At 47.2% G+C, this 15,196-nt stretch overlaps 1 protein-coding gene across 1 annotated transcript in view; it reads left to right on the top strand.

Annotated features, from left to right (window-relative positions):
• LOC128330614 (serine/threonine-protein kinase NLK2-like) overlaps window positions 1-15,196 on the top strand; it is a 19,426-nt gene extending 4,230 nt beyond the window's left edge. The window contains exons 3-11 of the mRNA XM_053263731.1: window positions 155-210; window positions 1,871-1,977; window positions 2,235-2,320; window positions 6,126-6,335; window positions 9,202-9,303; window positions 9,418-9,504; window positions 10,802-11,000; window positions 13,020-13,113; window positions 13,259-15,196. Of these exons, the coding sequence (XP_053119706.1) occupies window positions 155-210; window positions 1,871-1,977; window positions 2,235-2,320; window positions 6,126-6,335; window positions 9,202-9,303; window positions 9,418-9,504; window positions 10,802-11,000; window positions 13,020-13,113; window positions 13,259-13,307 (990 nt within the window). The 3' untranslated portion in view covers window positions 13,308-15,196. The remainder of the gene's footprint in view (window positions 1-154; window positions 211-1,870; window positions 1,978-2,234; window positions 2,321-6,125; window positions 6,336-9,201; window positions 9,304-9,417; window positions 9,505-10,801; window positions 11,001-13,019; window positions 13,114-13,258) is intronic.

Genomic DNA, 15,196 nt, shown 5'->3' with positions numbered 1-15,196 from the left:
CTCAGGTGCCAACATACGTTGAACTGGCCTTGGTGCTTAAAATGAGGCAGTATTGCAATGCAGACACACAAATCTCTTGTCCCACCTATCTATGACTGGAAATTTTGAAACTGTTTTGTGTTTTTTTTCTTGTATGTGTTTTTTCTTTCCTCAGGTCCTCTCAGCATTGGACATCCTCCAGCCTCCGCAAATTGACTGTTTTGAGGAGATGTATCCTTCATCCCAGTTAAAGGCCGGTGGGGCCTGTAGCTTTGCTTTCTCCCAATTATCCTTCTTTTATTAATTCCCCCCTCTGTTTTGCTAACTTCTTTTCATTGTATCTGTTCCTACTGTGTGTCATGTTTTTAAAAGCATTTTTTCGTAGCACTTGTTTAATTTTGGGGGGTGTTCCCCCCCATTCCTTCTGCTATGCTTGTTTTGTATTTCTTTTTATCCCCATGTGTTATTTAATTACCTTTACTTACAGTTTCTGTCAAGTTTTCTTCTTCCCTTTCCCCCTCCTCCTCACACATTGCTTTCCCAGATTCTTGAAACAATATTAGTTCTATCTCTCTAACTTCTTGGCTTTTCTTTGCTAATCGTCTTCTTTCTTTTACCATATTTTTGTGCCGAGCATGTATATCCACATTCTTTCACTTCCATTTTCCTTTTTACTTTATTTCTATTAGCATTTGGCATTTCTCTGTCCTCTCCAATTCAGATTTGCTTTAATTCTTTTTCTTTATTTCTTTGTCTTGGCGTTTATTCTTGGTCTCTTCTTCCTAGCCTACAGGTGAAACTCGGAAAATTAGAATATCATGCAAAAGTCCATTAATTTCAGTAATGCAAATTAAAGGTGAAACTGATATATGAGACAGACGCATTACATGCAAAGTGAGATAAGTCAAGCCTTAATTTGTTATAATTGTGATGATCATGGCGTACAGCTCATGAAAACCCCAAATCCACAATCCCAGAAAATTAGAATATTACATGGAACCAAGAAGACAAGGATTGTAGAATAGAACAATATCGGACCTCTGAAAAGTATACAGTGTACTGTGCTTGATTGGCCAGCAAACTCGCCTGACCTGACCCCATAGAGAATCTATGGGGCATTGCCAAGAGAAGGATGAGAGACATGAGACCAAACAATGCAGAAGAGTTGAAGGCCGCTAATGAAGCATCCTGGTCTTCCATAACACCTCATCAGTGCCACAGGCTGATAGCATCCATGCCACGCCGCATTGAGGCAGTAATTGCTGCAAAAGGGGCCCAAACCAAGTACTGAATACATATGCATGCTTATACTTTTCAGAGGTCCGATATTGTTCTATTCTACAATCCTTGTCTTCTTGGTTCCATGTAATATTCTAATTTTCTGGGATTGTAGATTTGGGGTTTTCATGAGCTGTACGCCATGATCATCACAATTATAACAAATTAAGGCTTGACTTATCTCGCTTTGCATGTAATGCGTCTGTCTCATATATCAGTTTCACCTTTTAATTTGCATTACTGAAATTAATGGACTTTTGCATGATATTCTAATTTTCCGAGTTTCACCTGTATACTAGCTTCTTGCATTGTCCTTGTTGACTTTCACAATATTTCTTTTTTTGCAAGCTCCTTTCCTATTCTTCATCCCTGTTTGATCTGTACCATGTTCCATCCATGTTTTCACATTCTCTTTATCCTGTCTTTTTACTTGTCCTCATTTCAGTGTGTTTTATATTTCTGCCTCTTAATTTTGTTGGAAGTAGTAGTTGGCTCAGATTATGGAAAACGCTTTCTTCTTCTTGCTTGCTTGCTTATGGTGTGAGGCTTGGGAGCTGAGATACCTGCCTTCTCTGGTCCATCTCCGTCTACTCTCCTTGACATTGTCCACCAGTTATGTCATCACAGAGTTGATGCAAAGTGACCTTCACAAAGTCATAGTGTCTCCACAACCACTCAGCGCAGATCACATCAAGGTCTTTCTGTATCAGATCCTCAGGGGTGAGTGGGATCTGGAAATGGTGTGTCCTCTGATAGTTGGGGAGTGGAATCCAATCCAGAATGAGATATTGCTCTGAAGTTTCCATCTGTACAATATTTATTTCATCCTTCCTTCTAATTTTTCTTTCTCTCCTTCACTCCCCTCTTTTCTTTAAATGTATTTTCTTTTATCCCTCTACCGGACCTTACATTCTCCTTTTATCATCTGTTTGCTTCAGTCAAGGCTTTACTATTTCCCCCTCATCTCTGTTCTCTAGGGCTGAAATATTTGCACTCTGCCGGTGTTCTCCACCGGGACATCAAGCCTGGAAACTTGCTAGTCAACAGCAACTGTGTCCTCAAGGTAATTCAACCTTGCAGTCATCAGGGGAAACTTTTGGGGTGCAGTTCTTTCTGTCACCACTAGATGAAGACATTGAGAGCAACTTATACTGGAATGGAATGATTGTGTTTTTTCAGCCAATGTAACACCAGGGTGGTGGTTTGAGGGAAGAATACTACTAGTCTGAGGGCTACAGGCCACCTCCAGCCTCAGAGGCAGGATGCCTCTGAATACCAGTTGCAGGGGAGTAACAGCAGGAGAGAGGGCATGCCCTCAGTTCCTGCTTGTGGGCTTCTCAAGCACCTGGTGGGCCACTGTGAAACAGGACGCTGGACTAGATGGGCTTTGGGCCTGATCCAGCAGGGGGGTTGTTAAGTTTTTAAGAGTCCCCCTAAAACTTATTGAACATATTATTTATTTTACCACTTGGGGATGTTTACTATGCATTATGCACCAGTGTTCTCTCTCACAGGGATTCCCAGATGTTATTGACTACATCTCCCATAATCCCCAGCCAAAGGCCATTACAGCTGGGGATGCTGGGAGTTGTAGTGAACAACATCTGGGAATCCCTTTTAGAGGGTACACTGTTGTGCACCCTCTTTCCTCCTGCTTTTCTGCTTCTGACAAGCCATAATTTTATTGATGTGGTATGAGAGTGGTCAAGTTGCTAGAGATACGGGAGACCTTGATTCAAGTCCAGCCTGTACAGCGGACTCCAGGCATCTACAAATCCACTTGCCAGCTCGCCAGTGGCAAGTGCCCCTGGCCCTCTGGTGAGTAGGACACCCAGCACCACACAGATCTCTTCCCCAGAGGTCTCTGTGATTTTCTCCCATGGGGGAATTCAAGGCAGCATACAGGAGTCCCCTGTGAGTCTCCTAACCAGGCAAGGGCCATTCCCTGACCTGCTTAGCTTCAGCAAAGCTTTGGTTGCCTCATGGACTTCAGAGCACAGCTCATTGGATGGCCTCTAGCAAATTATTTACCTAGCCCATAGCCCTCCCCACCCCTGCTGTAAAATGAAAATATAATTACCAGCATCTTGGGCTTGTCAGGAGGACAACGGAGGTAAAGATTATAAAGCCCTTTGCAACTCTGTAAATAATGAGTAATGCTGCAGGGTTGGACTCTCCAAATTATGTGCAGCCATCTAAAGCCAGGCAGAGTGCAGATTTTCCCTGGTACAAAGCTAGGTGGCCAGATTTGGCTTACGGCCCATTTGACCCACGAGTAGACCCCTTAGGTTCTGGCAACTCTGGAAAGTTTAGTTGGGAGATTGTTCTTTTGTGTTGGTGCAAAATATGACAAGCAGAGCAATTGGAGCTGGAGCTCATCAGCAGCAGGTCTCAGACCTGGAACATCTGAAGCCACAGTAAAGATGAGGAGCTTTTAAGCCTGCCCAACTTCTCTCTTTATCTTCTTTCAATGAATAACTACAGTATATCTCCTGCCGACCCACAGACATACATACAGACATATATATCTGGGATCAGGAAGAGAAACAAAGACCATGCTTCAGTCCAAGGCTGCACAACTTCGGCCCTCCTGTAGATGTTGGACTACAACTCCTATCATTCCTGACCGTTCTCACCACTGTGATGGGATGATGGGAGTTGTAATCCAACAGAGAGCTGAAGTTGTGCAGCCTTGTTCCAGTCCACTTCCAGGTTAGGTTTCTATCAGGCTCTCTACGTGGGGACTGCTTTAGACATTTCCAGTTTAGCCAGTTCACAAGCCAGTTTAGACATTTCAGTTTGGTCCAGAATGTGCCTGTCAGGGTTTTAACTGAAGCTTGCAGGTCAGATTGTATCACTCCAGTCCTTTACCATCTATATCAGAACTGCACAACTTTGGCCCTCCAACGACTGTTGGGCTACAACTCCCATCATCCCCAGTTACAATGGTCAATAGGAATGATGGGAATTGTCATTCAGCAATAGCTGGAGGGCTGAAGTTGTACAGCCCTGATTTGAGGTTGAATTCAGTGAGTCAGTCTTGACATTTAAAGTCCTAACGTATCTTAAGAATTGCCCCCACTCATTAGGGATGTGGACGAATATTTTGGCAGGCAGGGAATGGTACCTTTAAGCAGCAAGTCCTTATTTGCTGCTCTGCTACCCTGCTGCTTTTCCAGGCCGTGCATGGCCGCAGGACGCACATGGCCACCGCGCATGTGCGTGGCCATGTGCATGGTCAGCATGGTGTTCCTGACCACACACATGGCCATTGTGATTGTACGGCCATGTATGTCCCGCTGCCGTGCGCAGCTGCCGCGTGAAGCCCTGTGGCTGTGTGCGACTTCTGAGTGGCGCAGTGGCGTGCCTGGAAAAGCTGTGGGGTGGCAGAGGAGCAGGTGGTGACCTGTTTTACTCATGCTTAAAGGAACTGCTTCACGCCCTGCCGAACCGATTCGGCAGGCTTTGCCGAACCAGTTCATGCACCTCTGTACCATACAAAGCTGCATGAGCACGGAGATCCTCTCCTGGGTTCTCCTGCTGTCAGATGTGCAACAGGTGGGTATGAGAGACGTGCAGTTTTTGTGTTGTGCCTGCTTGAATTTGGAACATCCTTCTGAAGGAAATTCACCTGACCATAACTGCTCACCTTTTGATGGGTAGCCATGGCCTTTTAGCAATAGCAATAGCAATAGCACTTACATTTATATACCGCTCTATAGCCGGAGCTCTCTAAGCGGTTTACAATGATTTAGCATATGAAATGATTTTTCATTTCAGTGGGCTTTTTGGATTTTACCTCTTAAATGATAAATAAGAATTATATTTGCCATTGCTTTCCCGCTGCTTCTGTTCTTAGGATTACTAGTAAACAAATAAAATACTTCCAGGTCAAAGGTTGGGACTTCCAGGTTGACTTCACCCCACCCAAGCAGACCTTTTCTAAGTGAAACTGTGTGAATGTGTAGCATCAAAACAACTTGTTCATTCCAGCAAGGGGCAGAATGAAGCTGGAGATTATATTATTACTCTTATTATTTTATTTATTTATATCCCAGCTCTGTGCACCTTGGTGGCTAACTACGTTTTCCTAAAAAATAGTAATACTGTGAAGCAAAAAGATAATGCAGAGCTAAAAGCAAAGAAACCAATTGCAATTAAAATACAAAACAATAAAAACGGGTTGGTTGAGTAATAAAATGTCAGGTGGAAGAGATGTTTTTTTACTGCCTGCCTAAAAGACAATAGCAGGAAAGCCAACCAGGCCTCACTGGGCAGGGAGTTCCACAGTCTAGGTGCCGCTACTGAAAAGGCCCTGTGTCTCCACCAGACTTCCAAAGGTAATGGAATGTGGTAGTTAAGTCTCTGATGACAAATGTGGTGGACAAGCAGGTTTATGTGGAAGAAGGAAGCTTTTTCAGGTATCCAGGTTCCAAACCATGTAGGGTTTTTTAGGTAGTAGCCAGCACCTTGAATGGTACTTGGAAACACACTGGTAACGTGTGGAGGTCAAAAAGCACCAGAGTAATATGTTCCAACCAGTGAACTCGAGGTGTTGCATTTCGTACCAGTCTTCAAGGGCAGCCCCACATGGAGTACATTACAGTAATCCAGACATAATATGACTGAAGCTTGAATCATGGTGGCCAGATCTACCTTGTCCAGGAAAGGAGGCAGCTGGCATGCCGGGCATAGCTAGCCAAATGAACTTCTGACCACAGCTGCTACCTGATTCTCCAGACGCAAAGCCAGGTCCAGTAGAACTCCGAAACTACGGAGCTGGACCTTCAAGGATTGTACCAGGTCTCTCTGATCTTCATCCATCTAGATTGTCCCAGCAACTGACACATCCTTTGTCTTTCCTTCAGATCTGTGACTTTGGTTTGGCCCGGGTAGAGGAGCCAGACGAGTCCCAGCACATGACTCAAGAAGTGGTAACTCAATATTACCGGGCCCCTGAGATCCTGATGGGCACCAGGCACTATGGACGTCCAATTGACATTTGGTCCGTGGGCTGCATCTTCGCTGAGCTCCTGGGCAGGCGTATCCTGTTCCAGGCTCAGAGCCCCATTCAGCAGGTACCTATAGGGAAAGAGGCGACTATGGTGAGACATGGTAGAGGTTTATAAAATTATATGCATGGAGTAGAGAGAGTGCACAGAGAGACATTTCTCTCCCTCTCTCACAACACTAGAACCGGGGGCCATCCCATGAAACGGATTGCCGGGAAATTTAGGACCAACAAAAGGAAGTTCTTTTTCACACTGTGCGTAATTAATCTGTGGAATTCTCTGCCACAGGATGTGGCAATGGCCAATAAGGAGCTTAGACAGATTTATGGAGGGCAGGTATATCAATGGCTACTAGTCCTGATGGCTATAGTCCAGCTCCAGCCTCAGAGGCAAGATGCCTCTCAATACTAGTTGCGGGGGTGCAACAGCAGGAGAGAGGGCACGCCTTCATTTCTTGCCTGTTTGCTTCCCAGAGGCATCTGGTGCACCACTGTGGGAAACAGGATGCTGGACTAGAAGGGCCTTTGAGCCTGATCCAGCCCGGCTGTTCTTATGACTAATGTAATGTGTATAAATCTAATAAATAAATAATATTGGGGGGAGGGTGGGTGTTTGCACAATCCTGCATGTAAACATACCCATGTCTAGGCTTGGCAATGGAAGGAGGGTCTCTGCTAGGCAGCTGGGCTGGGTAGGAAGCTCAGGCTGGAGGCAAAGCTGGCGGGCCAAGTTGGGAGCAGCAGGTGAAGCCAGGGACGAAGAGGGAGCCAAGAGCAAAGATTTGAGGCAGTGACTGCAACAGGGACGGGAGCAAAGATTGTGGGAGCTGGCCCTGAGAAGAGCTCCTGCTGTGGAACTGTTGCACCAGCAGAAGTCTGGAGTATAGGAGTCGGGAGTCCTGCCTTTTCCTGGACCTCAGGCTGGCCCCAATTTGAGTGCCTGACCTGGCCTCTTCCTCCCCTCAAGTAGGCTCATTGGGACAGCCAGGGGACATTAATAATGGTCGTCATCATCATCATCATCATCATCATCATCATCATCATCATCTTTGCTAGCCGCCCCATAACAAATTGTTCTTTGGACGGCTCACAACACAGCATTAAAACATAAAATAAAAATACATAACACATTAAAATCATTACTTGACACTTCGCTGTCAGTGATAGATCTTGGCCGTAGCGTTGCTTCTACTGCTGGGGTCCCAGGGCTTATGGAGGAGGTCCCAATCTGCTGGGGGGTACTTGATACTTAGTATTTCTCGGTTCTTCCCAAAGGCGGACTCCAGCTCTGCTGTTGAGAGGCTGTGAGTCCTGGGGAACCCCCCTCTTGGTGCTAATGGTCCCAGCTGGGGTTTGCCCCTCCTTCTCCCCCAAGAAGGTCTTCTCAGGGTTTCAATTTGGGTGGCTCCTGACAAGCCTTCAGATGGTGCAAAGAGCATTTAACCATTACCATTTTGTGTAGTTCTACAAAATGCCCACCAGTTGCTGCTAAAGAGCAGTTCATCCAACCATCTATTTGTGTGAAATAAAACTTCAAATTTTTCTGAAAGGCCACTAGGGGGCATCAGAGTGCCACCACTTATTAGGCTTCTAGCAATCTTGATTACCCCCAAGTCCACAGGATGGCATATAAGTGTTGACATCACCAATTAGAGGTTGTTTTTCACAGAAGGGGTGAGCATCAAATGCAGTCACAAGAGCAGTTTTCCTTCTGGGGAGGCACCATGGATGTCTAAATCTCCCTTGTGGTCAGCAGATGATGTCAAAGACAAGACATTTTCCCACGGATGAGACTTGGGTACCTTAGCGCCATCTGCTGGTAATGGAGTTGAAATTCTGATAGCTTTTCTCTGCTGTTTGAGTACTCCAGGATGTAACTTCTACTATATGGAAGTTTTTTTCCTCTCTGTCTCTTCCTCTTCTCTCTCGTAGGAAACTAGGAAGCATATGGAACAAGTTGGTGCACGTTTACTCAGAAATAAATCCAGTTGTGTTCAAGGGGCCTGTTCTCTGGTTGGGTCAATATCCCGACTTATGTTTCTCACCCGTAGCAGAGGAAGGGTGATTTCCACCAATTCCTCCTTCCCTTTGCAGCCCTTTGTGCCTCCTGAAAATATGTCCCTGAGGGTCCTGCAACCCTCAGGGGCAGATGTTCGTGAGGCGCAGGCAGCTGCAGAGGAAAAGGGGTGCGGGGATTGGTAACATCGTCCCCCATTCTGTTGTGCACACCTTCCACCTTCTCTGTATGCACTGGTAGTCTGGATGTCAACCCGTGTGGAGCACAACCATAATATTCATAGGAACATGGGAGGCTGCCTTATCCTGAGTCAAACTATTGGTCCATCTAGCTCAGGATTGTCTACACTGACTGGCAGTGGCTGTTGGAGGTTTCAGGCAAGAGTCTCTCCCAGCCCTAACAGGAGATGCTGTGGACTGAACCTGGGACCTTCTGCATGTAAGCAGATGCTCGAACACTGAGCTACAGCCCCATCCCGCAAGGGGAATTTCTGATAAAGCCCCCAGATGCCAGCAAACAGTAGCTAGCCTTTTTTGGGGGGGGGGAGACCGTGGCTGACAACATACACCCGGTCAGGAAACATCCATGTGAGAAGCCTATGCTGGGGTTGAGGTAAGTGGGGAAACCTCCTCTAAAATGGTGGTGTAAAGCCTGTCAGTCAGGGATGGGCAAACTGGGCCTTCTGGCTCTTTTTGGACTACAGCTCCCAGCATCCTGAGCCACAGTTTATTGTGGCTGGGGAAGATGAGGGTCGTAGTCCAACAACATCTGGATGGCCAGGTTTGCCCAACCCTATTCTAAGTTGTAAGATGAGTTGTAAGAATTGGCCTTGAGTTCGGGAAGAAATGAGAGAGAAATAACCTCCTTTCCTCTGCCTCTTCTCCCTTCTTCTCTCCCCCCCCCCCCCGGTTGGCAGCTGGACCTCATTACGGACCTCCTGGGAACGCCTCCTGTTGCTGCCCTGCATTCGGCCTGTGAGGGAGCCCGTGCTCACATTCTGCGTGGCAATCACAAGCCGGTAAGTGCAGCGGAGACTGGGTTGGGGTGTGTGGGTGTGCATAGCAGTCAGGGGGGAAGAGGGAAGCGACAGCCCCTCCATCCCTTCAACTGTCTCTGCCCTCTTTTTTTCCAGCCGTCGCTGTCTGTCCTGTACATGCTTTCAGGGGAAGCCACTCACGAAGCCGTCCATCTCCTCTGTCGGATGTTGGTTTTTGACCCGGTGAGTTGGTGATGGAGCCAAGATGTTTGGCTGTGGCTCCTGAAGGAAGAGGCTGGTCCAACCAGCTATTTGGAAAAGCTGGCGGAGTACCCACAAAGATGTATTCGGCAAATCTGCAGCCACGCAATGTGCTTGGCCAGTGGACGGAGGTTCTAGGCAGACTCAAGTCTTGAAATCCTCAGTTGATCAGTGATTGGTCCAGAGCAGTGTTCTTTCTAACAGGGATTCCCAGATGTTGACTACAATGCCCAGAATCCCTAGCTGCAATGGCTTTTGCTTGGGGATTCTGGGAGTTGTAGTCAACACTGGTCCAGAGTACCCATTTGTAGGGTTTAAAATTTTGTTTTTTAAAGGCTGGGTTAACCCAGGGGTTCTCAAACTCGGGTCCCCGGATGCGGTTGGACTACAACTCCCATCATCCCCAGCCACAATGGCCTTGGTGGCCCCAGCCATAATTAGATTAAACTAATGAGCGTAGCTAGTTCTGAGTCAAGAAAAATAGTTTTAAGGAATAGTTTTAATATAATTTTGGAATGAGGCTCACCTTGGATACGAATAGAAAGCAGAGCTTAAATGAGTTTTGGCAAAGAGCACGTGGCTTTTGATTCACAGGCTTGAAAGCATCTGCTTTGAATGCTGGAAGTCCCGGGTTTAATTCCTGGCTTCTCCAGCTAGAGCTGGGAGAGAGAGTACGGAACTAGATGAGCCAATGATCTGACTCAGTACAAGGCAGCTTCAAAGACATGACATACGTGTTTTATAAATTTGCATACAACGTTTTGGTTTCAGAGCATGAATTCTGATTTGACTATTCAGCTTTGCTTGATCAGATTCTGGTCACAAGATTTGGTTTCATATTAGAGCCAAGCAGGTGCCTTTTGTAATGCAGTGGACTGGGCTTCTAGGCAGACTGGAGTCTTGAAATCCTCAGCTGACCAGTGCTTGATCCAGAGGACCTATTTATAGTCTTTTTTTTTTTTTAAAGGATGGGTTAACCAAGGGGTTCTGACTCGGGCCCCCAAATTTTGTTGGACTACAACTCCCATCATCCACCACCACAACGGCCTTTGGCCATGATGGGAGTTGTAGTCCAGCAACATCACGGCCTAAAAAATTGATTGCTACTGTTTTATTCCTGTGTAGACATATAATGGGTCATTTGAATAAACTAAAAGACTTATGATTAACCAACTAAGAGTTCTTTAATTGAGTGACAACATTACCTGCAACGCATCTGCTGATGCGGAATGAGTCTTCTCACCAGGAACGATTCTGAATCTCCTCCTTTTCCTTTCAGGCCAAACGGATTTCCGCCAAGGATGCCCTTTCCCATCCCTACCTGGACGAAGGGCGGCTGCGCTACCACACGTGCATGTGCACCTGCTGCTTTTCTGTCTCCTCGGGCCGCGTCTACACTAGTGACTTTGAGCCCCGGGCTGACCCCAAGTTTGATGGCTCTTACGAGAAGAACCTCACCTCCGTCTGGCAAGTCAAAGGTAGCTAGTCCTGTCCTCTCTGGGGCTCTTCACAGGACCTCGGGAGCGCTGACAATTCATTCTCAAAGATGGCCTTATACTAGCCCTGTGCACGACATGATCACTCAGGGCCGCTGTTGGATACCCCAGCCCTGTCTGCTGGCCTGGGGTATTTTGCAGAAAAGATCATCCAAACTGGCCCCTTCAAAAACAGATCATAGAAGTGAAAGTCAGGAGAGCAAAAGACAGGACACTTTGCTCTTAGATGCTCTGGTGGCAGCCATGGCCCGTATCGGCTGTGCCCTTTCCGGGAGGCAGGAGATCTGGTCATTGTCACCCATGCCTTGGTCACATCAAGACTTGACTACTGTAGCGCTCTCGATGTGTGGGGCTGCCCTTGAAATGTGTTTGGAAATGCAGCTGATTAAGATGGCAGCTGCAAGGTTGCTCTCAGGATCATGTGAATCTTTTCTGTCTGTATTACCTCCCGACTAGCTTCTGGGCTCAGTTCAAGGAGTTGGTTGTTTCCCTGGTCCCAAGCTGTTTAGAGCTGTATAGCTACCTTAAGAACTGAGCCTTCCTGCACAAACCTGCCTCAGTGTTAAGATCTACAGTTGCTTCATGTCCCATCTTTCAAATAAGTCTGGTTGGTGGTGATATGCGGAAGGGTCTTTTTGGTGGTGACACCCAGACTGCAGAACTACTGCTCCTGGAAGTTCACATGGCCCTCTTAACTGTGGGTCCTTCCAGAAGGTGAGGTACTCTTGGCGCCATCTGCTGACAATCTGTGAAACAACAACCATGAAAGAACAATGCCTGGCATGTTGAGCAGTGTAATGTGGGCAGTTTGCAATTGCCCTCACCTCTGTGGCATCTTTAGAAAATGTCGGTGGTTTTGCGCAAGAGTGCAGATACTCAAACGGACGTGATGGCACTTCCATAGTGCTATTAAATTGGAAATTTTATTTATTGTTAGAGTTATATACCACCTTTCATAAAATTATCCAATGGTAGTTGGGATAAAAAATGAAGTAGCATCGCAGAAGTGCACCCGCATGAAGCTTTTGGACACCTGCAGTGTCTAAAGCTGCAGGTCTTTTTAGACATCTCAGTGGCCTAGGCCCTATCTGATATGGAGAGCAGGTAAGGACCTGCTTTACTTTTTCTTAAAGCTCCTGGTCCCCACTTCTAAACTATGCTTGAACCACAGTTCGAACCATGGTTTGTGCACTTCCCTAATGACTTGTGTCTTCTCTGTGTGGATTCCCCTGTCTGAACAAGCCTGTCTGGCCTGGCTACCTGGCAGGGCTTTGGGGTATGGACCTCAGAAGTCCCAAGGGGAGGGGACTGTTCAGCACCCAGGTTCTCCTCCTCGGTGTTCAAGCTCTTTGCTACAGCCCCTCTCCGGAGGCCTGTAGCTCGCTCCCTGCCGACCTCATCACTGGCCCAGGCCCTCCTTAGAAGTCCCTGCACAGGCAGCACACATCCAGCCCCCTCCCAACGAGCCCCCAACCCACTTCATTAGGGCCCCTAAGTGGTGATCGGCCCCTGCTAACTGGTGCTGTCCCACATCCTCTCCCGGTCCGCTCTCTGTGATGGCCCCCTCTCTTCAGAACGAGGTGCATCCTTGTCATCAGCACGGCGCACCTCCTCTTCTCCCCTCTGGCCAGGCTTCCCCACCGCCTCTCTCCCTCCTCCCAGCTCTCTTGGCCAGCTGGGGAGCACGGCTGCCACTCCGCCCTGGGGCTCGAGGCCCTTCGTCAGCCCCACGTGTTGCTGCAGCGGCCCCGAATATGCTGGTAAGGTTGGCGGGTGATCCCGCCGGACATCCCCATTTTTACTTCCATGGCAGTTTACGTTGATGGTAGAATATAGCAGTGTCTAGAAGGATCCTTTCACGATTTGATGAAGAATGTTTGGTTCAGACAGACATCTTTCTGCTGAGTGTGTTCTCTGTTTATAAGTATAATTTTAAAAATACTACAGAGTGTGTAACAGAAAAGCGGAACGTATTAAAGAGAACCCTTCCTTCTTTTTCAGAACTGGTGCACAGGTTTATCTTGGACCAGCAGCGGGGGAAACGCGTCCCACTCTGCATTAACCCCCAGTCAGCTGCCTTCAAAACCTTCATTCGGTGAGTGGAAGGTGGTGCCTCCAAGGGGTCAAATTGGGTTCCACCGCACACCAAGAGTGTCCACCATCTTACCTGCTGGGCTTCCGACTGTGTGTGAGGAGGCACCATTTAAAAAATAAATAATCCTTTATTTTCTGCTTGACAGCTCCACAGCGTGGCACTCCTCTAAAGTATCCAAAAAGGAGGAGAGATGAAGTTGTCTTGTCTAGATGGGGTGGATAAAAAGGGAAGGAAAAATCAATCCAAGAGAAGAAGCACGGAATGAGACAGCCTTCCCACTGGAGAGAGAGAGAGAGAGAGAGAGATGAGAAGAAAAAGAGAGAAAACCACTTTTCTTAATCCTGCACTCTTGAATATTTTGACTCATGGACAAACGTTTGGGGTTGGGGGAAATGTCTGTGTCTTTTTAAAAAAATTAATATTAATATTATTTGGGGCGGGGGGAGTTGGGAAGGGGTTATTTTTGCATTGATTGATGTCTCTCCCCCCCACCCCACCTATTACTATTCTGCACTGGAAAAAAAAAATTAGGTTGTAGGATATCCCTTGTGCAACCTTCTCCCCCCACCCAAATCTGCACTGTTCCGTGATATGCCTGTATTTCCCCAGTCCTTGCTGAGTTCTCCTTCCCTCTATAGTCCTATGGCAGCGAGTGGGGTGGGGGTGGGGGTGGAGTCTGCATATTGCCAGCCCTTCAAGGGGTTGCAGTGTTGCAGTGAGGTGAGTTGGCTTTCCTGAATATAATTGGGCCATTTATGTTTGCTCCAGACCTCACAGTCTCTCCCCACCCACTCTTTTTAAGCCTTAGGTTCACTGTCCCTCTTCCTCCCCTGGCTGTGTCATGTCTCCTCTCCCCAAGTCCCCTGCTCCACCTGGCCCCACGTATAAATGGGGACGTAATTAGTTCCTCTTGATATGCCAAAAGAAAGCTTGGAGGGTGAGGAGAAAAGCCCCAATTTCCTGCCCTATGTGGCCCAAATCACTGTTTTGTTGTCCTTCCCGTCACCCATCCCCAGCTGTCTATATGGAATCTTCTGCCACTCCTTATAAGAGAGACTTGGGGCTAACTAGATGTCCCATGGCCTTTTCAAAAATAAAAAGGAAAGCCACTTGAGGGAGCAATTTGAAGTGGGTAAGTTGTGGGGGGTAGGGTGGGGTAGATGCGTAACCCTTTTCCTGCCCATGATTTTAGTGCCCCCAAGGGCCTCTCAGCCACGTCCCCCCTGCAACCCCCCCAGGGGAAAAGAGGGGGCGGCCTTTCCATGAGGCGAGGTAAGGCATTCGCCTCAGGCAGCAGATTACTGGGACACCACTGAGGTGGCAGGATGCCCTTCTGCCCCCTTCTTTTAAAAGCGGGGGGGGGCATGAGAAAGGGAGGAGGGTCACACAAGGGGGTAGCTTTTGGCACCCTTCCTCAGGCACACAGAGGCCTTGAGCCTCCACTGGGAAAAGAAGCTGTGAGGAGGAGTCCATTTGGATAAAGGAGTCCATTTGGATAACGAAGCAACACATGGGGGTCCTCTGCCCCCGCAGTGCCACTTCACTGCCCGTCTTCCCATCTCCCAAAGTGGCCTTTGAAATAAAAAGGGCAATTGGAGTTTCATTTGAAGTTTTCCGTTAAGAGTCTCCTTCTGCCAGTGGAGGACCTGGTAATTTCCTGCCCCACCCTTCCCCTGCAGCCAGATGAACTGCAGGGACCCAGCACTCCTTTTAAAATTTATTATTTTCACACTCCTTCAGAAATCTACCTCTTTTTTCTCTTCATGATTTGTGTACACTCTAGTTATTTGTCTGTGTTTTGTTTCCTCGGTGTTTGGTTTTGTTTTAATTCTGCTGGTAGGTGTTTCATTTTGTCGGTTTCCTTTTTTTAAGTTATGATTCCAGCAACTTTTATCTACTCGTTTGAATCCTGAGTGTGTGATTTGTGTATAAATATATATTTCCCCCTGTTCCTTAAAAAGAAAGGGGGGGGGGAAAGAACCCGAATAACCTGAAAACTTGAACTGACTTGGCTGTAATATGTCCCCCCTGTAATTTAATCGTTCTCCATGGTAGCTGAATTAAACTTATGCTGTGTATTTTT

The sequence above is a fragment of the Hemicordylus capensis genome, chromosome 6, assembly GCF_027244095.1.
Source record: "Hemicordylus capensis ecotype Gifberg chromosome 6, rHemCap1.1.pri, whole genome shotgun sequence".
NCBI classification, from domain to species: Eukaryota; Metazoa; Chordata; class Lepidosauria; order Squamata; family Cordylidae; genus Hemicordylus; species Hemicordylus capensis.
This window is presented reverse-complemented; position numbering and strand designations above follow the sequence as displayed.